The following is a 24,128-nucleotide window of genomic DNA, read 5'->3' as shown; positions in this document are numbered from 1 at the left end:
TATCACATATACATGGGTGGACTGCCCTCCCCAGGGCCCTTCAGCAGAGCCGTCCAATGCTGATCTGCACTAATATAAATGTCCGTATCTGTGCTGTCCAACCTGCCAGCCAGTGGCTACTGAGGAGCTGCAATAACGGCTAGCATGACTGAGGAACTGAATTTCTCATTTAGTTGTACTTAATTTACACTTAAGAGCCATATGTAACTAGTTCCTACTGCACTGGACAGCACAATCCAAGAGCCACACGCATACAGACTCTTATAAGACTTATACATGCTTATAAAATCTGCGCAACTCAGTGGTAAAGAATATAATGCAGGAGACACAGGTTCAATCCCTGGGTCAGGAAGACCCCCTGGATAACGGAATGGCAACCCACTTCAGTATGCTTGCCTGGAGAGTCCCACCGACAGGGGAGTCTGGTGAGCAGCCCATGGGGTTGCGAAAGAGTCAGACAAAACTTGGCGACTAAACAACAACAACAAAACAACAGTTAGGTGTTTTAAAAGGGCCAATAATATCCCAGTTGAGAGAAGAGCAACTTGCTCCTCGTTTCCTGAAATAAAAATATAATATCTCTTCCATCTGCTGAATAATTAGAAAATAAAGGCGGGGGGGGGCGGTGCTGCCAATGCCTCCTGCTCCTCTTGTTTCTGTGCAAGGCAGGCCGTGTCTTGTTTGTCAACCAGCAGCCAGGGCGATCCTTTGGAAAGGTTAAGGCAGGCTGGATCCCAGCTCCACTGCAGCTTGCCTGCCTGTCACTTTCCACCCCACTGAGCATGAAATCCAAAGTCCTGCCTGCAGCCTAATGCTGAGGCCCTGCAAGACCCTCACTCTGCCTTTCTTCCCTCTGCTCTGGCCCTCCCAGGGGCTCTTTCCCAGCTCCTCCAGCCGCCTTACACACTCCTGCCTCAGGGCGCGTGCACGTTCTCTTTCTGTGCCTCCATATCCTCCCCTCTCATCAGACCTGCCCTCCCCATTCCCGACTGTAACCTCCCACCCACGCACTCTCCCTCCCTGACTGGGCTTCCTTTCCAGAGCACAGATCACCACCTGAGTGATGGCATCTACAGATTCACTACCTCATGGTCCTGTTTAGCACCTAATGCCTAAACGACAGCTCAATAAATATTTGTGGAATGAATAAAAAACAATTTGAAGCACAATTTCGTTGGTAAAAGAGAGAATGGGAAAAAATTGTTTTTAAAGTGTGCATTTCTTTTAATAGACATTCAAACTGAATAACACACCAACTGAGTTTTCATTTGATGCTGTTTCTTATTTCTAACTGCTCTGTAAATGTTTGGACTTTTAATTAAGAACCTTATTATATGCTGAATCAACATTACTTTTTCCTGAAGCACGTTCAAATTAAAAGTCAGTGAGAACTTACTAAATGCGAACACTCAACTTTATACAGCTTTTCAGAAGTGTCTATACTATCTAACCATAAAACACCATCCTTAGCGAAATCAAGACATATGAAAGCAGAGTATCATCCAGAATCAGATTTAAAAATCTTAAGAATGACATGCAACAATACAGAATAAAATGGAGCCTGGCAGCCCCTGGACCTGCTGGGCTCGTGTGAACAACTCATGACCATGAAGAAGATGCGAGATCTGTCTCAAGAGCCAAAAGCGAATACAATTTTTCCACCAAGGTGTTCTTGGCTTTGATTGAGCCCCAGGTTGTAAAGTTCACAACTTGACAGAAATGAAACCCCTTACCTTTCTACCTACAATCTTAAAATTATAGGCTTCCCCCTCAGTTTAAAAGACTATTAAGACTATACACTAAAATTTACCTTTCGGACAGGTGGTTTAGTTATGATGTCTTCAAAATTATCTTCTGCTTTTAACGTTTGAAAGTTTTCATGTAATATTCCTATTTTCTTATCATTATCCCACCCTGCTGGACTAGAAAGAAACACAGATGATAAATTCTCAACCATTTATACAGTCATTCTTTCATTCCATCCATGATCAGATTAAGGAGAACAGTTTTTATGAAGTTAAATTTGACCAATTATAGAAAATTAATCTATTACAATACTCAAGTTAAAGTTTACTAATTTCTACTTAAATTTATTAACTTTCTTGATTCTAGAACTGACATTACAGGTTTTTTGAGAGGAACTAATCATTAGTGTTACCTCCCAATTTATTCAGGTAACTTTTCAAACCATATCTAGGTTATTATACATTGGGTCCTTTACGTACCGTTACTCAATTAAAGAACAGATACACTGACTGATACATGCACCCAATACATAGGTTAGCTATAATAGCAGCCTTTCAAAAAGGCTCAGGCCAGTAGTAAATCTAAAAGGCAACCATAATAGATCAAAGCATGTTATAAATAAAATAATCTAGGAACAGATTCTCACCAACTCATCATGGAAAAGTTTACTAGTCTCACTTCAAAACCGAAAATGATACAGCATCAAACTGCAGCAACAGTATATGACAGAACAATATACTTAGGAGTACAGTAGGACCTTCCTGATGGTCCAGTGGTTAAGACTGAGCACTTCCAATGCAGGGGGCAAGGGTTCGACCCTTGGTTGGGGAACTAAGATCCCATGTGCTGCATGGCACAGCCAAAAAAATTTAAAAAAGCATACTTACATAAATACTGCATCTTTTTCCACAACAACAGCAGGAATCTTATAAGGAAATCCATAGAGTTTCTGGACGATGTACTTATATACTAAATCTATATTTTTATTTTCTTTTACTGAAGCGTATATAAGTGCTGCACCATCTGAATTATACCGTTAAAGAAATTTTTGGACAAACTCCATGAAGAGGTACTGTAAAAGTCTGTGTTCTCAGCTTAACATTTATAGCATATTAGTTTCAAAAACAATTTCCATGGATATAATTACATGGTAATCAAGAATTTCAAAATCATAAAGTATTTCACACACGTTAAATTCAAATGAAACAATCTCTACATAATTGATTTAACTCAGGAGGGCAAAAATCTCGTTAGCCAAGAAAGTAAAGGTAATTAACTGCGTCCACTACCTCTGTATTTACAGCACATGAAGACAAGATTTGTTTTTGCTTTTTACCTTCTTAAACTTCATGAAGGAGGGATATTATTTATCAAAACCGTCTTGCCTTTTCAACAAAGGTAGTCAGCACTAGCATGTCTTATAGTTTTTACTAGTCTCAGGAATCAGGACTTTGGGGAGAAAGCTCAGGAAAGCCACTGAACAGAGAAGATGAACCATCAAGAAACATCAAGGAGCTTTCAGGAACAATCCACAGCAACTGTGACCAAAATGTGATATAACACAAGCCTACATGAACACGCAGTAACGAACACAGATTCTAACTGTGACCTTTATCCACATGACCTGGTGGACCAAAAGATCAAGAGACACCTGTAGAAAAAGGGGCCATGTGACTACCAGTAGATGATGTGGTGGGAGTGGCTAACAGAAATCTGACCACTGCTCAGGGGGATCTGCTAGTACTTGATGCTGGGTCCCAAGAGAGATGGTGACTCAGGCCAGGAGGAAGTGATGAGACTGCTGTAACCTCTGAACCGGGATATTTGTATTTTCTAGGACACGAACCAAAGCTTGAGAACCTTAAAGTAGTTTTGCTAAATATACTTAACTTGTCATAATACTTAATTTGGTAGAAACAAACTTCACAATCTTAAGTAAAAGCTTAACTGTGTGAACTTAGCAACCATCTTTCTCACAATGAGAACCAATTTATGATAATTTGGAAGATTTATACAGCTGGAAAATTTGCATTATAATGAAACATCTTTTAATTTTAAAGGAAACATGATTTTGAATTGTTGCCCTCACTCCCTGGTGGCTTGGACAGTAAAGCGTCTGCCTGCAATGCAGGAGACCGGGGTTCAATCCCTGGGTCGGGAAGATCCCCTGGAGAAGCAAATGGCAACCCTCTCCAGTATTATTGCCTGGAAAATCCCATGGACGGAGGAGGCTGGCAGCTCACAGTCCTTGGGGTCGCAAAGAGTCAGACATGACTAAGCGACTTCACTTTTCACTTCAGTTCACTCACTCACACATACACACACACGCACACACAACTCACTCTCCTGAAGTGATATGTTTTGTATTCTTTTAAAATCAGCCGGCTTTACTACAGGCCTGTAATTATTTTAGTGGACACTCTTCTTCCTGATTACATCTCTCTATATACATTTTCAAGTGTAGTTTTAAATAATCATTTAAAGAGAGTGCTTGTTCTCAAATTTTCTAATCTGCAAAGATAATTAAAAAGGCCATAAACACCTGACTTCAATTACTCCCACTTTTTGTTTTCTTTGGCAGATGAACGCCCTTTAATTCAACCCAACTAACCGTTATGTGGCATGAGAAGAGAAAGGGCAGCAGAGGACAAAGTCCTGAAGGAAAAGGGGGAAAGGGAGGCTCCCAGGGTCAAGCGATCTTATTCACTATTCGGCCAGGCTTTCTCCACGTGGTCAACGTGCACTAATGACGATGAAAACCTTTGGACACTCTAAGCACATGTCTGTCACTTACTCTTCCTATCTAGTCCTAATACCTATCATTTAGTCACTTTTCAGACCCACAAGCTTTGGTTCGGGAATGCAACTGCACCAAATCTGATCCAGGAGGGGCGAGTTGAGCACACTTCTCCTTCAGTGCTCTCAAGCCATCTGAAGTTTTCAACAGGAAATTCTAAAAGCATTCACTCACTGATTCATTTTATCCTCTGCTTAGCTGTATATTCATTGGCTCATCTAATCCTTGCAACCTAGACTACACAAGATTCCTATGATTGATTTTCTAACCTTGTGATCATCAAAATTAACCCAGAAAGCTTTTTCAGAATTTAGCACAGATTTCTCCAGCCTTCCTTTTGAATGTTCCAATTCAGTTAACTTTTAGATGGGCAGAGCCAGATTTAAAAACCATTTAAAACCATTGCATCAGACTATGCAATGGAGATGAATGCATACTCTGGAGATGATTAACATACCAAACATATTAAAAATAAGAACACACAAACCCAAACACTGATCTTGCCCTACCCCCCACCCCCAAGTAATGAACACCAGTTTTAAATGAGAATATTTACAATGCTAACTTGTTAGAATTTTCTGCATAAGTCTGAGAATTATTTTTCTTAATCATAGTACTTTAAACACATCAAATCAAAGTTACATATTTCAGTACTTGCTTTTGTATCTCAAAATACCAAGACACTTGGGAATTAAAATGAAATTTCTAACCAGAGGTAGGAAGATAAAAGTTTATAGAATTTCTAAGTTCATCAATTTACTCCTCAACTTAAATAAACAAACAGCTTAGAAATATTGCACCAACCAATGTATTAAAAGGATACACTGTAAACAAAACTTCCGGATATGTGACTGAATAAAATCAAAATGCTCATCTCTGTAGTCATGTTCTTTCTCCAACACACTAATGGCATCACACTAATGAGTTAAAATAATTTTAAAAAGAACAATATTAACTTTAAATAATAATATAATGATTTAAATTCAATTTTGGGTGGGAGAATATCACAAAATTACAACTCTGATATGGACCTAGAGTATCAATTACTCCTATCTGTCTAGAGACTTTTAGTCAGAGTCTTGAGACTAATGAATGCTTTCATTACTTAAAGAAGTACTGACTTCTATGATACACTGATCTCTCTGGTGATAAGAACACCAAAGAGAAAGTTTTGGTACATAAAGGAAGAGTAACAGGACAAGCTTATAAACGGCGGTTATACTTGTTAACTCAATGACTTACATTCTAGAACAAGTTCTCTAAAACACTCCGTATCTCCAGGGAGTCTGTACCACACACCATTTCCCCTTTGTTCCTCTGATTATCTGACAACTCTAAACTGACCTTCATTACTTTTCTGGTGCTTTTATTCACTCTCACTTCAATTTTACCAACAACAGAAAAGAGAAATTACAGGGTATTTCTGAAATGTCACCAGTTCAATCAAAGAAACAAATCTGATTTCTACTTGCAACAAAAAAATGTTAGGAAAAAAATTAAAGCATGTTCCAAACATGACATCCAAGTAACGTCACCAAAACTTCTGAATTGGAAGCTTATGAAATCTAAAAATGAACAAGTATTAATTTAGGGTCCAATCTGTCATTTTTTGTCATGCATATGTTTATCATAGAACGGTTTCCTTTATAAACAGCATATAAAATGTGGCATATTTGTCCATTCTATAGAACTGAGAGCATTTCAAATTATTAAAGATACATATAATTACTATAATGTCACTTGGCAAAACATGACAGTTTACTAAAGATATTTTTAACTGAACTATGAGGATGTGGCAAGTAACAGGCTGAACCTCAATGTCCAGGGTCTGTAAAATGAGCTGAGTAACCCATCTAATCTGAGACACACATTCTCCCACATCCACATATTGTAAAACCTCTTAAACTCAAGTAGAACTGATGGTGCCTTAGATTCTATGAAATACTATAAATGATCTCTTCTGGCTTGAAAATTTTATGAATCTATGACTCATCTGATACTGATTCAGGTCCCTTTTAAACTCAACATTTTTTTCATTAGAAAATAAGATCTTTTATGAGGCAATCTGCAGTGTAAAAACAGGAAAATAGCTGCCGATAAGCAGCTGTTTGCCAAACAAAATCAAAACAAGCCATACGCGAAAGGACTCTACTGGGAGAGCTTAGGCACAGGTTTACAGAAAAGGTACGAGCAACACTTCCACCTACACCAGAATTACCATCTGAAAAGCAGGCAACAAATTTTGACTTAATTATTTTCAATCGTACCCCCATTCCTTTGTTATTGATAAGTTTTACTTTAAACTCTTCAAAAATTAAATATTTTAAAATTTATCATTTTTATCCGAAAGATGAATTCCATACCCTCTTTCAATTATATGCACAAATTTCACATTACTTTTTGATAATAATTTTAGATAGCAAAAGCGTTTATATGTTCTATCATTTTCTTAACTAGTTCGTGGCTTACTAAAGTAAAAACACACTACTTAAGACCAAATAGGTAGAAGATGAAGTATAAATTATTTTTTAAAGGAAATCTGATTTTATTATAAAGTGTATATATACAGTGACAGAATGAAATTAACAGAATTTTTATAATAGCAACCCTACCAGAATCTCTTTAATAAAAGGCTTTTGATAGATGCATATCAACTTTACATAACAAGCACTGATAAAAGTCTTTAAAATCAAGTCCATTCTACATACAAAATCTCCTAATATATCAAAATATCGGCATATATAACTCAATGCAGGAAAATATTTTACAAACTTGATAATCATCATCTTACCTGTAATTCTTTCTAATAAACTGACAATTTGAACTCTAATCAGAATTAGGAAAATGAAATTCAATCACAATAGAACATCTGAAGTAACACTTTCTTTCAAAGGAAACTACGATTTAGATCACAAGGTGAACATGTGAACAGCATTCAATATTTTTAACTATTATTTCTAGTCTGGAAGTTACCTAGAAAAACTAATGCGTCAACACCACAAGGAGCCTAGAAAATAAACAGCTGTTCATCCTGGGCCAACATCAGTAGCAGAACCTACAGGAAGCAGACTGACCTTTGTGCACACCACTAGTACTGGGACGCCCAAGTTCTGTGTAAGCGTGTCCGCACCCAGAGGCAAGAGCACGCTGTCATCTCTGTCTTCCTGTGACGCGGTACTTCTTCTCTGAGGGGAAGCTGGGAAATCTTCTCCTGGTTCTACATATTCTTGAAAATCTCTCACCACTGAAAATCAAAGGAAGGTAATTTAATACATAGTTTAGAAACAGCTTTTCATTTCACTAGGTAGTTTTTCTGCCATAATCTAGACATGTTTTTTTTTTTTTTCACTAGAGTTCGTACTTGGTCTTATAAGCAACAAAAAGGGTTTGAGAAATCTGCTTCAAAGACAGTACATAAACACTGGATGCTAGACCCACATTAATTATCAGGAGGCAGAACAAACGCTGAGTGGTTCCAAAGAGCGGGGTTCAATGCAGGCCTGGCTCATCTGGGCAAATTACTGTGGGCAAGTCACAACCGAGCTTTGTCCCTCTTCCTCTCTAACTCACAAAGGGCACTTGACAGATAAAGGAAAAGATAAATGTGTGTTGGGGGGGTCCACAATTTAAAAGACGGTTCCAGATGACTTTCTAATAGTAACTTCTCTCTAAACGTTTTATTCAGGTCTTTTTATCTAGGTCCAATCTTGAGCCATATTTATTCTATCACTCCCATAAGAACTAATGAGGTATTACCAAAACTGATAAATTTTTAGAACTCATCTGCAAAACTATCAAAACCTTCACTTAAAAAAAAGCTACTGTGAGTATACCAAGGGCCTTAACAAAGTATACTCTGATTTAGTAATTCCTCGTCAAAGAATTCTTAAGGAACCAATGATAGATACACACAGGGATTTCTACAGGACTGATTTTCATGTTTAAAGGCAAAACGACAGCACAGGATAATAAGTGCATGAGGGAATATTATACAGAATCACAGAGGAGGAAAACTCTCCTAACCGACATGGGGTCGGGAAGAGGGTGCCCTGGACAGCTGGCCGCGGCCCCTGCAGTACACAGGGGCACGGGCACACCTTTGCGCACGCGCGCTCAGTCGCTTCAGTCAGGTCCGACTCTGTGCAACCCCATGGACTGCGGCCTGACAGGCTCCTCCATCCACCGGGATTCTCCCAGGCAAGAATACTGGAGTGGGTTACCATGCCCTCCCCCAGGGGATCCTCCCGACCCAGGGATCAAATCCGTGGTATCTTCTGCATCACAGGTGAATTCTTTACCGCTGAGCTACCCGGGAAGCCCATGCACACCTCTACTGCCCTTCAAATAGGAGGCTGAAACCTCACAGTGGTTCTCAAATTTGAGCACGCACCACAAGTTTCTCACTCAGCAGTCTACGGCAGGGCCTGAGAATATGTATTTCTAACAAACTCCCAGCTGTACTGTTGCCGGTCGTGGGACCACAGACTGAGAACCACCTTATGGCAGAAACTTAGAGAGGCAGGAAAAAGCTCCATAGGCAATGGCCAAAAAGAAAAGAAAGTTATAGATTAAAAGCAGTTAGATATCTTTTTTAATGATTTAGGACATACATTCTCTTACGTTTCTACTGTTTCCATGCACATAAATTTCAGTAAGCTGTCAAATTTCCCCTAAAAGTTATTAGCTAACGACAGCAAAGAACAGCAGCATGCCATCTGTATATTTCCTTAAACGAAGTGCAACACCGACATATGAAGAGCTCTCAGTGAAATAAAGAATTGTGACGACTGGCTTACAACTTGTCAGAAACAACCCATATTATTTTCATAATTTCCATGAAAATTTCCAACTTACATGGGCACATACAAAATACATTATGTACTTCATAAACCATAAAACCAGCTTCACATCTTTATGTTATAGTGTTAACATCCTTATGGACATACTTCATTTTGACAAGGTTAATAAGATTGCTCCACTTATCAAGAAACTAAACTACTGAAAATGAGCAGCTGTAGAAAGATTCAGAATTTTTTATCCTGAAATACCGCTCTCCAAATGAACACATACGGCCTTTTGGCAAACAAGAAAGGGCATCTCTTCAGAAGAGTCTGCCATTATGCGTATGCTTCCAGTGTAAAGCTATATTAAAACTTAGCACGTCATCCAAACTGAATTTCAAAGGCAGTATTCACATTATGTTTCCATCATCAAATCTTTTTCAAACTCAAAAATTCCTAACAATTATGAAAGTCAACTAGGAAATTTTGTCTTCGAAATCTGTATTGTCTAGACTACTCACACTTTTGTTCCATTTCTTTCATTTCTTCAGGAGGAATTTTCAATTTGTCAATATGTTCTCTAACAACACTTGCCCATTTCTGTAAAGAATCCAAAGCAGTCCAAGGCTTTGACATGTCAACAACCAGCATAACTAGAGTGTCCTTCAGAGAAATGGCATCCAGTGAAAATTTAAGGAGGCCTTTGTGATATGGGTCTCCATCCAAGATCCATACATTGCATCTTGTTTGATCTGCAAAAGACAAAGAAGGTTACCACGGCAACAAGATAAAGTCATCTCATCATCCAACTCACAATACTACTTGGTATTCTAGGGCAGCTCCACAGGAGAGGTTTCCTTTGGCAAGGTTCAACTACTTAGGTGACGTCTACCAATTCAGTATATTCCTAATGAATATTCAAGAAAATGATTTAACTGCCAACACAGAAAATGAGCATCCTCTACTTCGAACTTCTCAATCCCAAACCACAGACTGAATCACTTGTTTCTATTCTTACCATCAGAAGATAGAGCCATGCATATTCAAGATATTATATACAAAAATGAGAAAGCAAGTGATCTACAGAAGATAAAAATGGCTGATCAGATGAAAAAAGCTGGGAAGTGTATGACATTTTCTTGTTAAAAAATGAGAAGACAGAAAAACGAGGGCAAAATATTCACAAAACACTCTTATTTCACTAAACAGGAGAGAAATGGAACTTAAAAACTGAGATTCTTCAAGGTCAGCGAGAAAGCTGAAGTTCACATACCAATACCTTAAGATGTTTAAAAATACCACCATATGAATCCCAATCCCAAACCCTAAACTATTCACTGACTGGCATGAGATAGTACGAATCCTGGTAAAATAAATGACACTAAGCAAAGTCAAAGACCAATATTCATATGGACAGCAGCGCAACTTGAAGAAAGACACCAGGAAAATTAATTACAAGTGAACGACACTCACCGTCCCTGTCTTCATCATGAACATTTAAATACAGATATTCCAATCCTCTTCCTTTCTTGTACTCCTCTATTCCCTGAATTTTTCTTATTAAGCTTGTTTTTCCAGCCCCATCTTCACCTGTAAAAAGGACAGATCTTTAAAATTATAATATGGACTATTTAAGGATGCTTTCTAGTGTGCTGAGTGAAAAACCCAATTGGAACTAGCTTCAACCAAGAGGGTAATTTGCCAGATGAGTAGGTAACTGTACAGGAGAAGATGCAGACTTCACCTCCATGATTCTCTCTCCATTATCTCCACTCCTCTTGTTAAGCCTCTATTTCTTCTATTACGAATGATCTCCTCTGTGGCTATCTTTTAAGAAGCTCAACTTTTACACCATCCTCATTCAAGCTACAAGGAATAAAAGACTCTCTCTGTCATTTTCCAGTCTGAAGACTCTCAGGTAAAGACTTTTAGTTGGTCCAGTTGGCATCACGTGCACACACCCAAGGGCCACTCATGAAGGAAGGGTCATAGGTAAAAACTGACCAGGGCAGGGACCTGTGACTGACCTCACCCAAATCAGGAAGCCATAAGAAATACGTAGCAAAGGAGAGGGGTGAGTAACTTAGGGGTAGTGAGTTGAGTAAGAACAAGGGTAGAGAGAATGTAGAATAGACAAAAACTGTAGGCTTAAAAAATATTAATAGCAAGAAATCATGTGACTTAAACCTGGCACAAATTTCACAAGCTTAAAACTAGGCCAGCTATTTGATGGTTTGGTGGGAGGTTTTTTTAAAAAGCTTTTTTTTTTAATATTGGGGCTTCCCTGGTGGCTCAGATGGTAAAGTGTCTGCCTGCAGTGTGGGAGAGCCAGGTTTGATCCCTGGGTCAGGAAGATCCCCTGGAAAAGGAAATGGCAACCCACTCCAGGACACTTGCCTGGAAAATCCCATGGTTGGACACAACTGAGCAACTTTACTTACACTTTCTTTAAATACTACATGTTACTATTTCATGGACTTCTTTTGTTATTGGCAATATCATGTTATTAGTACTTAATAAAAGTGAGTTTCTTGGATCTAAGGACTTATTTCTACAGATTCATGAGTTCTCTGAGAATTTCAAAATTATTTTTAACTTTCATGTTGAGCATTTAAGAAACTATATATATATATCCTGGATTTTCTAGCTATCCTTAGCTGTCAAAGCTGTCAAGAAACTGCAGTAGCCACCTGTGCACTGGTGTTTATCATTCTACTGGTGCCAAGCTAAGGCCAAGGGACGCAGACAGAACAGAGCAGAGAGTGGCCACAGGGGCAAGCCAAACTCACAACAAAGTGTCCCAGGGAAGTCAATGCTGTTCTCAATCGCACTGCTCCTATTGGTTTTAAACCATTTCTCAACACTTCACAGCAGTAAGTGCAGCCTTTGCTATTGTTCAGTCGCTTCAGTCGCGTTCCGCTCTTTGGGACCCCGTGGACTGTAGCCCGCCAGGCTCCTCTGTCCATAGGATTTTCCAGGCAAGAATACTGGAGTGAGTTGCCATTTCCTACTCTAGGGCATCTTCCCCACGCAGGAACCGAACCTGTGTCTCCTGCATTTCAAGTGGATTCTTTACTGCTGAGCCACCAGGGAAGCCAGTATTTAAACAGGTGCTTGGGGAAAAAACCTGTATTTAAATAGATGCATGGAAGAAAACTATTTTCAGGAGACCAGTAAGTGTAGCCTTAACTAAGCAATAAAGAACTTGTCATTAAAAAGAGTACTTATTTTTCAGCACTATTTTTGCAGTAAACTATTAAAGATCCACCAAGGGAATTTGCTGGTGGTCCACTGTTTAGGACTCAGTGCTTCCCTCCTGAAGCTGGATTCAATCCCTGGTCAGGGAACTAAGATCCCACAAGCCACGTGGTGCAGAAAACAACAAAATAAAGAGTCCATCAAAATAACAAACTGGGTTGAAAACAGTAATAACTATGATAATGACATGCATTCTGTGATAATTACACTTAAAATAGAAATCACAAATTCAACCAGTGAAAATGAAAACACAGACTTCAGTTTACTATTAAACTTATTTAATTTCAGCAAAACATCATTTGTTATACTGATTACTAATTTGAATGTTATCAGTTTTACAGTTCTTATGGCATTTACTTTATAATTTTTTTTGTTTGTTTGCATCATGCAGCACGTGGGATTTTATCCCATCAGGGATCAAACCCACACCCTCTGCACTGAAAGTGTAGTCTTAACCACTGGACCGCCAGGGAAGTCTCTATATAATTTGCTTCTGTAGTTCAAGAACTATAAAACAAAACTTAAGAATTTATATCTAGTCAACTAAGTGGGCATGAGCAACAGACATAAAACAGTCTAAATCATAGTGATATCTAGGAAAACTTGCTTTTAAAGAGGGTCCTTGGCAAGATCAGAGGATTTTTAAGGCTGTGAGACTATTCTGTGCGGCACTATAATAGTAGATACAAGTCATCAGGCACTATATTTTCAAAGTACATAAAAACAGGCAGTAAGTAGTCAGGTAAAACTTCACTTAATATGACCCAGGATTTAGCTTATCTCTTTAATTTCCATTTTAGATGTTAGAAAGTGAAAGGGTATGTTTAGAAGAGTCAAAAAACTTGAGTTAGTTTCAACTTTTTTTAAACGTTTCAAATATATATTTTCTATATAAACATTTCTGAATAAAAAGTACATATACTTGTAGATGATCTTAAGCATAAACAAAAAGAATAAAACCACAGCAACATCAGTTAGAAACAATCACTGATAATTTGGTCATCTACGGTGAGATGACGAGTGTTTCCTTAAGCTGTAAGTTTCTGTCTCCTTTTAGTTTATCTAATTCTAACTGTAAAGGCTTGTAAGTAGTATCAGGTCAGAACTCCAAATTCATGACACTGTTAGGTAGTTAGAATAGGAAAACGGACTCCAAAATGGCGGTGGCTAAAAGACAAAGAAAGGAAAAGCCCAAGAAAATGAACGAAAGAAAATCCGAGGACCAGAGTGAGACCTCGGGTGGAACAAACAGCCCTCCTGGCTAGCCCATTTTACACACAGCAGGCTTGGGTGAGAAGAAGGAACATATAAAAAGAGGAGCCAAACTGAGCCCCTCTCTTCTTTTGGGTCGGCCCGCCTCACACCTCAAGGATGTATGTTCCTTTGCTTACCAAATAAAACTGAGCTGTAACCAAGCCGTAACACCAGTCAGTCATTTCACATTTTTGGTGCAGTGAGACAGAACCAAGGAAATTACACACTCCCCTGACATATCAACAAATATTATCAATTGTGGGATTTTCCCTAGCAGTCTAGTGGTTAAGAGGACAGTGAAGATACCAAGAATCGACTCAGTGGAAAAGACCCTGATGCTGGGAAAGATTGAAGGCAAAAGGAGAAGGGGACGACAGAGGATGAGATGGTTGGATGGCATCACCGACTCAACAGACAGGAGTCTGAGCAAGCTCTGGAAGACAGAGGAGGACAGAGGAGCTTGGCATGCTGCAGTGCATGGGGTTGCAAAGAGTCAGACACGACTTAGCCAGCGAACAGCAACAACTAGTGGTTAAGACTGCACTTCCGATACAGGGGGCACAGGTTCAATCCCTGGTCAGGGTACTGAGATTCCACATGCCGTGCGGAGAAGTCAAATAAATGAATTAAAAACACACACACACACACATATATACTGTCAATCATAAGGACATAGGCTTACGATTCTAAGTTCTTGCAGCCATCACTATAGCGTGGCTGTTTCCTTTTTCTGAGGTCTGTAGACAAGTGGAAGGGCTCTCCCTCACTTTCGTGAGATGAGAGTTTGTTTACCATCATTCACTTCACTGGATTAATGATTCTCAAAAATGCATCAGACTCCCCTGGGGGGCTTGTTAAAACACACTGCTGGGCCTCGCCTCCTGGCTTCCTGATTCAGTAAGCCTGGGGTGGGGCCCACACATCTGCATTTCTAACAAGCTCCCAGTGTTGCTGATGCTGCTGGTCCAAGGACTACACTTTGAGAACCGCTGCATAGACATTTACTACACTAAAGCCAAGCACTAGAAATACAGAGATCCACGGTCAAAGATGCTGTCCTACGAGCTCATAAACTGGAGAGGGGAAAACAAGCAGAAGAGGAGTTCAAGATGCTGTCATCAGGACTACAGCAGAGATGGGCAACAACCAGGAAGCCAGCCCAAAGGAAGACTCTGGTTTTGCCTGGAAGTCAAAAAGGGTTTTGAAGAGAAGGTAATATTTCAGTCAAACCTTGTTGTGTTCATGAACCATACTGAGTTACTCTCTCCAAGAAGTAGGAAAACACATCCAGAACCTGGAGGCAAAGAAGTGTCCTTCTAGAAAAGACAGATAATTTGAATGCAAGAAATGTAGGATGTGAGGAAGAAAGGGGCCAGAAAGTGAGCACAAAGAGGGAATGCAAGATTATGAAGGGCATCCTACACCAGTCTGAGATAGACATTATCCTGGTGGTATTTAGGCATTTTAGAAAGACTGCTATCGCAAAAGTGTGGCAGGGTGACTGAAAAGCTAAGTTTGAGAGTAAGAAGACTAGATACAGTAAGCCCCCTACATACAAACCTGCAAGTTGCAAACTTTCAAAAACGTGAGTGTGCCTTCCATCAACATCAGGCATGAGTGAAACTGCAGCTTGCTCTGTCTCCCGTCGCTAACATCCTTCAGGTCTACCTACCATCTCCCACGTCCTTTCCCTCCTCCAGTCAGTAACTCTTATTGCCTCCTCACTCAATGCCAGACCCTGCGTGCCAGCTGCTGCACTGCACTACTGTACAAGGTGGCAAGGATTAGTCGCTCGGTCGTGTCCGACTCTCTTCGACCCCATGGACTGTAGCCTGCCAGGCTCCTCTGTCCATGGGATTTTTCCAGGCAAGAATACTGGAGTGGGGTGCTATTTCCTTCTCCAGGGCATCTTCCCAACCCAGGGATTGAACCTGGGTCTCCTGCACTGCAGGCAAGGTACTGTACTATAAGATTAAACGTTTTATTTTTTGTGTTTATTTTTTCCATACATATAGTTTGTGTGAAAAGTATTATAAACCTGTTACAGCGCAGTACTCTATAGACAATTTTGTTAGTTGGGTACCTAGGCTAACTCTGTTGGACTTAGGAACAAACTGAACTTATAAACGAGCTCTCAGAACAGAACTTGTTCATACGTAGGGGATTTAACCATACTAGGCTATTAGTGGAATGCTGGCGAGAGGCAGAGTCACGACTGATGCGACTCGGCAGCAGCAGCAGCAGCAAGAGGCAGGCCTGAACTAGCGTATTACGGTCAGGGGTGGAGGCGGGGGTGGCAGCTGGACTCAAAGGCTGCACTGCTGGGAGTTGGCAGAGAGGGAAAGGAGACACAGAAGGCAGAGAAGCCTGTCCCTTGCCCCACCCTCTGCTGTGCTCCCACCTGCCTTCAGTGGTCGGCCCTACATCTTCCTGGAAGGTTTCCAAACCACCCAATGTTTGTGTTCCCCAGGGTTCCTTCCTCAGACCCCTGCTCTCCTCACTCTACACACAATTCCAACAGAATCTCCACACAAGACTTCAGTACCACCTATAATCTAGTGACTCTCAGATTTCCTTCCAGTCTCAGCTGCTCAACCACTTATTGTTCAAACCCATTTAGAGGTCCCATGAATAACTCACGGGGCAATATGCATAAAAGCAGTACTGTTATCTTGCCACCTAATTATTCATGTAACATTCCAACCTCAAGGCTTTGATCCGCTGTTCCCTCCCATTTAGAACATACTCTCTTCAGAAATTTATGTTACGTTTGTTACCTAAGCTTCCTCCCAACCTCCCTCAAATATCATGTCCTCAGGTAAATTGTTCGTAACCACTGTATTTAAACTCACAAGCTTAGAGAAAAAAATAAGTCACAACCTCCCAACACTCCTGCTGTGTGTTTTATTTTTCTCCACTGAACTTACTAACAGAACATAGGTTTGTCTGTTTTTTTTGCTTAGTCACTCTATCACCCAAAACTCCGGAGGACCAGGCATTTTTGTGTGCTGATGACTGCTACATCCCGGTGCTTACTAACTCTTCACAATGGAAGGTATATTCCTAAGCTGCCTACAAAGCAGCCACTGATAAATTGTCACAAACAAGAAAAAATGTGGCAAAATAGTAATACAACTTTCACAAACCCCTGAGTGAAAGACACAAATTTTGTCCCCTTAACCAGGTACGGAGGGTTTTTAAACTTTATTATGTATTGAAAGTGAAAGTACCTCAGTCGTGTCTAACTCTTTTGCGACCCGATGGCCTATACAATCCGTGGAATTCTCCAGGCCAGAATATTGGAGTGGAGAGCTCTCCCCTTCTTCAGGGGATCTTGCCAACCCAGGGATCAAACGTCAGTCTCCCACGCTGTAGGCAGATTCATTACCAGCTGAGCTACCAGGGAAGCCCATGTATTACTATTTATTGTGTATTAATGGCTTTGAAATGCAAAAGCCTCAGAAGTTAGGATAGAAAAAGGATGAAATTTCAAGTTCATCACCATGTTTCTACGTAAGAAAAATTAAGACTGTCATCTACCTTTGTTCACCCACACTCTGAGCAGTCAGGACCACCGTAACTGCTGCTCCCATCTCTATGGAAGCAGCAGTGGCAGCAAACACCGATGGCCGATCTCATGCCGCTCGGTCAGTCCAGTCATCAGTCGTGTCCGACTCTCTGCAACCCGTGGACCGCAGCACACCAGGCCTCCCTGTCCTTCACCCACTCCCGGAGTTCACTCAGACTCATGTCCATCTCGGCGGTGATGCCATCCAGCCATCTCATCCTCTGTCGTCCCCTTCTCCTCCTGCTCCCAATCCCTCCCAGCATCAGGGTCTCTTCCAATGAGTCAGTTCTTCGCATCAGGTGGCCAAAGTACTGGAGTTTCAGCTTCAGCATCAGTCCTTCCAATGAATATTCAGTATTGATTTCCTTTAGGATTGACTGGTTTGATCTCCTTGCAGTCCAAGGGACTCTCAAGAGTCTTCTCCAACACCACAGTTCAACAGCATCAATTCTTCAGCGCTCCACTCACATTATGGTCCATCTCTCACATCCATCATATGCATTTAACCAACAGTCTAATTCCAATATAACCACATCTCTGGGAGCATGATGATTACCTCCCATTTGAGGATACTAGGGTTCAGAACTGTTAAAATGTCTTATCCAAAGTCTCAAATAGTTAGGAAATGACAAGGTCAGGATCTGAAGTGATAAAAAAAACTTGAACTCCAAAACACCCTCTTTCCTTGGGACTTCCCTGGTGGTCCAGTGGCTACGACTCTGCGCTCCCAATACAGGGGATCTGCGTTCCATCCTTGGTTGGGAACCAGATCCCACATACTGCAACCAAGAGCTCACATGCCGTAACTAAAGATTCCAAGCATCACAACTAAGACCCAGTGCAGCCAAATAGATATTTTAAGTGTCCACTTTCCAATATACTACACACACACACACACACACACTAAATCTTCAGAAAACAAACATACTGCTTATTATTTCTGTCTTATGACAAAATAATAAAGTATTCCTGTTTCAGGGGCCATTTACTTTCAGAAGAAAGGCAATTTAAGGATTCCTCTCTCTCAACTGCCTTTGAGTGATGGGTGGTTCTGTTCCCACTCTCCTGATTCTACTCTAAGGACCACAAATGACGTTTGTTTTACTATACTGGTAATTTCTTCTCTCCTGGAATTTTAGACCTTGGGGATCCATTTTATGAAAAATTTTACAACATTAAATTTGAAAAAGAGTATACTGTCAAATAAATGTAATATGATAAATATGGTAGAGATTTCCCCCCCACGGCCCCACCCTGGATTCTGAAATTTCTCATTTCTGGTAACAAATTACAAACGTTCACAATGAGAATAAGGAACATTAAATAAACACACACAGGCTATAAGGAACTCCAATGACACCCTCTCTACTTACATGAGGGAACAGGCCAGGGCACACCCACAGACACTGTGGGGCAGAGTGACAGCCGTCCCAGCCCCCCAGAGAAGGCAAGTCAACCTTCTCACAAGTGCGCTCCTGGGACTTCCCTGGCAGGATGGTACTTAGGAGTCCACCTGCCAACGCGGGGGTCACTAGAACTGAGCCTGCGTGCCACAAATGCTAAAGCCCGAGCACCCAGAGCCCAGGCTCTACAAGAACCACCACCACGACGAGCGCCTCCACCAGAGAACAGCCCCCGCCCGCCGTCACGGGAGAAAGCCCTCTCACAGCTACGAAGGCCCAGGACAACAAAAAGAACCTTTAAAAACAAGAATACTCTAAATCTAAGAGAGAAGATTCTCAGGATGTTTGAGGATGCACTTTGCTTGCTGAAATAAAATCTTTTCAGGAACAAGATTTCTCCCCTCATCAACATTAATGACATTTAGAAGTTAAACAGTTGGCTGAATAAGTAAATATTGATATTTTATACATTTTAAAATAAATCTTAAGCCTCAATTATAATGATCATTTTCTGCTGCTGTCCCTTTTGTTTAAAAAAAACAACACCTAAATGAACTCTGATATGATCTGTCTTGATGACAAATGTGGACAACTGAAAACAGATTTCCTAAAAAGAGCAATAAAGGCACATTGTAAACAAAACCTCATTTGTTCCCTAGTATTTCCAGAAAGCTCAACTGAGCCATTAGCAAACAGTCAGTCTTGTTCTAGGCTTATACCCATTTTCCAATCACATCCCATGCCAGACTGCTTTTTCTCTGTCTTAACCCACAGCCACCTCCCAGCTCTCTTCTCTCACTATATAAACCTACCACTCAAAAGTGAACATTCACCAAGTCATACCACACTCTAACCCATTCCACATCCTACAGCTGAGTAATCTTCCCAAAACAATTAGGCCACTCACTCTCTTAAGACCCTGAAAGGGATTCTAGTTAATAGCACTTAGAGGGAAATAAGGAGAAGGCAATGGCACCCCACTCCAGTACTCGAGTGGAGTAGCCTGGAAACACCCATGGACGGAGGAGCCTGGTAGGCTGCAGTCCATGGGGTCACTAAGAGTCGGACACGACTGAGTTGACTTCACTTTCACTTTTCACTTTCATGCCTTGGAGAAGGAAATGGCAACCCACTCCAGTGTTCTTGCCTGGAGAATCCCAGGGACAGGGGAGCCTGGTGGGCTGCCGTCTGTGGGGTCGCACAGGGTCAGACGCAACTGAAGTGACTTAGCAGCAGCAGAGGGAAATAAGCCAATGTGTGCGATTTACTCTGAAGTGAGTTTTTTCTTCATGGTTGCACGGTTATATGAAAAGGCAAAAACAGTTCAATACTAATAGCAGACTCTGGTTTGGGTACATGAGCACTAACCGTAAACTTCCTTCACCTTTTCTGTTAAGTTTGGAATTCTCGTTAAGATGTCAGAAGAAAACCCTAAGGGTCTCCTGCCATCCTCACAGTACAGAGCCAAGAGTAGAGGTCACTGTCCCTTACAAAGCCCCCTGGCCTTTCCCGCCTCTCTCTCATCATGTCCTACCACGCACTCACGAGGCTCCAGCCACTCACAACTTCTTTCAGGGCAGCAGAGAGGTCTCACTCTCTAAAGCCCCACACGTGCTGTCACTTCTTTCTGGAACCCCCCTCACCACACCTGGAGAGCCCTACCTTACCTGTCTGGTTTCAGCTCAGTGTCCTCTAGAGCCCCGCCTCCAGAAGTCGGGTTTAAGCAGCCTTCTTCATACTTCCAACAACACTCGCTCATTTCATTGCAGTGCGTCGGCTTATCTGTGTGTTTCTTTCCGTGTGTCACATCTGTCCCCTTCTTTCAACATCCTCTGAGCAAGTTCTCCTAACAGCAGCAGGTATGAACTCCTTGCGTTTAAGATGCTTACAGGAAAGAAATTATCCCATTCTTAGCAGGCACTGTCCTTGCTGGCTCATCGAAACCAGGACTTCCCTGGTGGCACAGTAGACAAAAATTCGCCTGCCACTGTAGGTGACACAAGTTCGATCCCTGGTCCAGAAAGACTCCAGGTGCTGCAGAGTAACTAAGTCCATGCTCCACAACCCCTGAGCCCACGCTCTAGAGCCTGCAAGTTGGTACTGTTGAGCCTGTGTGTCGCAACTACTGAACCCACTGTGCCCAGAGACTGCACTCCACAACCAGAGAAGCCACTGCAACGAGAAGCCTGCACGCAACCAAGACTGGACCCCACTCTCTGCACCCAGAGAAGGCCTACACAGAGCAACGAAGATCCGGCACAGACACACATAAATACGTAACACACACCAGGAACCGTGTCCCCGTCTCTTCAGGCTGGTCTAACAAAAAAAAACATAGGCTGGGTGACTTTTCAACAAAAGACATTTCTTTTTAACAGTTCTGGAGGCTGGGAAGTCCAGGGTCACGATGTTGGCATGTCTGTCTAGAAAGCCTGGCTTCCTGGGTCAGGAACTGTCTTCTCGCTGTGTCCCCTCATAGCAGGAAGGGTGAGACAGCTCTCTAGCATTTCTTTCGTAAGCATGCCAATCCCATTCAAAGACCCCCATCTCCTAATGCCATCACACTGGGGTTAGAATCTCAACAAGAATTTGGGGGACACATTCACTCCACAGCATCGGTCCTGGTCACAGAAGATCCTTTACCAGCATCATCCTTTTTTGATTGTGCTGCATCTCCCCGCTACACATGGGCTCCCTCTAGCTGTGCAGAGCAGCGGCTGCCCTCCAGTGGCGGGAGACGGGCTGCTCGCTGCGGTGGTGCTTCTGCTGAGGAGCACCGCTCTAGGCGCACGGGCTGCAGTAACGGCAGCCCGCAGGCTCCGGAGCTCGCAACAACGTTCTTATCTTACAACCACGTGGAATCTCTATTTTCATAACTATACCTCATCTGTCATCGCTTATCTTGAGCCTTTACCACAATCTACTATGATGATTTACTATTACCTATAAAATTCTCATCAATAACAGATCATAAAAAATACCTCCTTTGCTAAACTTAGGAAAACTTTCCAGTCACTGTACGGAGTCATCAGTATTCAACTGCCTGGCTACAGCCAAGCTGAAATAAGTTTGAAGATACTAAGTCCATCATAAAACTTTCTCTCTTTATTATGCAATTAGAAGGATCAAAGTGTTAAAATTCAGGGTGCCTATCAGAATTGATAAGACATTTTAAAATCATCTTTAATGGCCAAACTATTCAAGAAACAAGTCACTAACTTCCAAGTTATTTTTGGAAAACAAAACACAGAGCCTAAAAGAGTAAAATAAACGAAAAACTACACACACACTTCATTTTATACAATTAGCATCTTTAAAGTGGCAAGTAGGAGAATGGGGCCTGTGTGGCTTCAAACAATGCTGAAAGAACGCACCCACCTGTCATCTATGAACTTCAAGAAAGCCTTATCTTTACTTTCTTGGCCTTCAACTGGCGGCAAAACAGACACACCAGCATTAAGTGTGCCAGCCAAACAGGTTATGATCTGTAAATACACGCTTGTACAAGAGAGTTCCTCTTAAAACAGACTAAGATGAAAGTCCTTCTATAAAGCACTCCTTAGTGACGATGTAAAAATTATTCTCTAAATAGTTTATCTAAACTTGCATTTACATACTAGATTTTCTTAGGGGTCATATTTTAAAAGAGGTCTGAAAACAAACCAGGAAATTCCCTGGCAGGCCAGTGGTTAGGACTCCACGCTTTCACTGCCAGGCTCAATCCCTGGTCAGAGAAATAAAATCCCACAAGCCACAGGGCATGGCCAAAAAAAAAAAACTCCAAAAAAACAAAACATAACTGGAACTTCCAAGAAAAGATGGCAGAGATGAAGGACATGAGTTCATCTTTTCTTACGAGAACACCAAAATCACAACAGCTGAAAAACCATTGACAAAAAAAGCCTGGAACCTACCTAAAAAGATAATTCTGCATCCATACACAAAGCGGCAGCCACGATGACACAGCAGGAAGGGATACCATCATAATAACATCAGATCATATACCCGCAGGTGGGCAACCCACAAAATAGAAAACAATTAAAACCTGAGGTTCTCCCACAGGAGTGGAAGTTCTGAGCCCCACGTCGGGCTCACCAGCCTGGGGATCTGAAAATGGGAGGAGGAGCCCCCAGGGAATCTGGCTTTGAAGGCCAGCAGACGCTGACGGCTGCAACTTCACAGGGCTGAAGGAAACAGAAACTCTACTGTTAGCAGGCGCACGCAAAGTCTAGGCGCACCAGGACACAGGGCGAAAAGCACTGGCCTCAAAAACCCTGGGCGAGACACATGCGCTGGCATCAGAAGGTCTCCTGCAGAGGCGAGGGAGCGGCTGCAGCTCACGGCAGGGACAGACACTGGTGGAGGCAGTTCTGGGGAGTACTTAGTGGCAGGACGCGTCGTAGAAGCCACCATTTTTTCACCAGGACCTGGCCCCTCCCAACAGCTTGTAAGCTCCAATGCTGGAGACCAACAGCGTGGGCACATAGTCCAACCTATTAGCAAAAACACAACTTAAAGTCTTCTCGAAAGCTGCCCACTAAACATATCCCCTGACACAGCCCTGCTCACCAAAGGACAAGATCCAGCTCCACCCACCAGTGGGTAGGAACAAGTCCCTCCCACCGGGAAACCTGCATAAGTCTCTTAGTCTCATCCACCACGGGGCAGACAGCAGAAGCAAGAACTACCACTCTGCAGCCTGCAGGACAGAAACTGCAATCACAGATAGTCAGATAAAATGAGAGAGCAGAGTATTTCCCAGATGAAGAAACAACATAAAATCCCAGAAGAACAACTAAGGGAAACAGAGACAGGCAATCTGAGAAATAATTCAGAGTAATGGTAGTAAAGATGATCCTAAGTCTCAGAAAAAGAATGGAAACAGGACATCCCTGGTGGCACAGTGGAGAGGAATCCACCTGCCAATACACGGGACACAAGTTTGATCCCTGGTCTGGGAAGACTCCATATGCCACAGAGCAGCTAAGCCTGTGTGCCACAGCTACTGAGCTCCCCAGCAGCCACCAAGCCCACGCTGCAACCACTGAAGCCCGAGCACCGGGAGCCTGCGCTCCGCAGAGAGGCCACTGCAGGGGAGGCCCACACACGGCAGTAAGAGCAGCTCCCACGCGCTGCAGAGAACGCGCCTGCAGAGCAATGAAGATGCGCATAGCCAAACACAAACTGATTCTCTTTCAAAAGAGAATGAAGGCACAGACCGAGACACAAGAAATATTTAACAAAGACCTAGAAAAACTAAAGAACAAACAGAGACAAACAGTAACTAGATAGAAAATACACTAGAAGGAGCCAAGTGCAGC

At 41.8% G+C, this 24,128-nt stretch overlaps 1 protein-coding gene across 1 annotated transcript in view; it reads right to left on the bottom strand.

The window, feature by feature from the left end:
• Positions 1–24,128, bottom strand: part of DYNC1LI1 (dynein cytoplasmic 1 light intermediate chain 1) — a 53,324-nt gene that overhangs the window by 7,357 nt on the left and 21,839 nt on the right. The window contains exons 3-8 of the mRNA XM_027522268.1: positions 10,798–10,914; positions 9,846–10,076; positions 7,618–7,787; positions 5,367–5,460; positions 2,634–2,769; positions 1,811–1,922 (exon numbers count right to left, since the gene is read on the bottom strand). Of these exons, the coding sequence (XP_027378069.1) occupies positions 1,811–1,922; positions 2,634–2,769; positions 5,367–5,460; positions 7,618–7,787; positions 9,846–10,076; positions 10,798–10,914 (860 nt within the window). The remainder of the gene's footprint in view (positions 1–1,810; positions 1,923–2,633; positions 2,770–5,366; positions 5,461–7,617; positions 7,788–9,845; positions 10,077–10,797; positions 10,915–24,128) is intronic.

Source organism: Bos indicus x Bos taurus, chromosome 22, assembly GCF_003369695.1.
Source record: "Bos indicus x Bos taurus breed Angus x Brahman F1 hybrid chromosome 22, Bos_hybrid_MaternalHap_v2.0, whole genome shotgun sequence".
NCBI classification, from domain to species: domain Eukaryota; kingdom Metazoa; phylum Chordata; class Mammalia; order Artiodactyla; family Bovidae; genus Bos; species Bos indicus x Bos taurus.
This window is presented reverse-complemented; position numbering and strand designations above follow the sequence as displayed.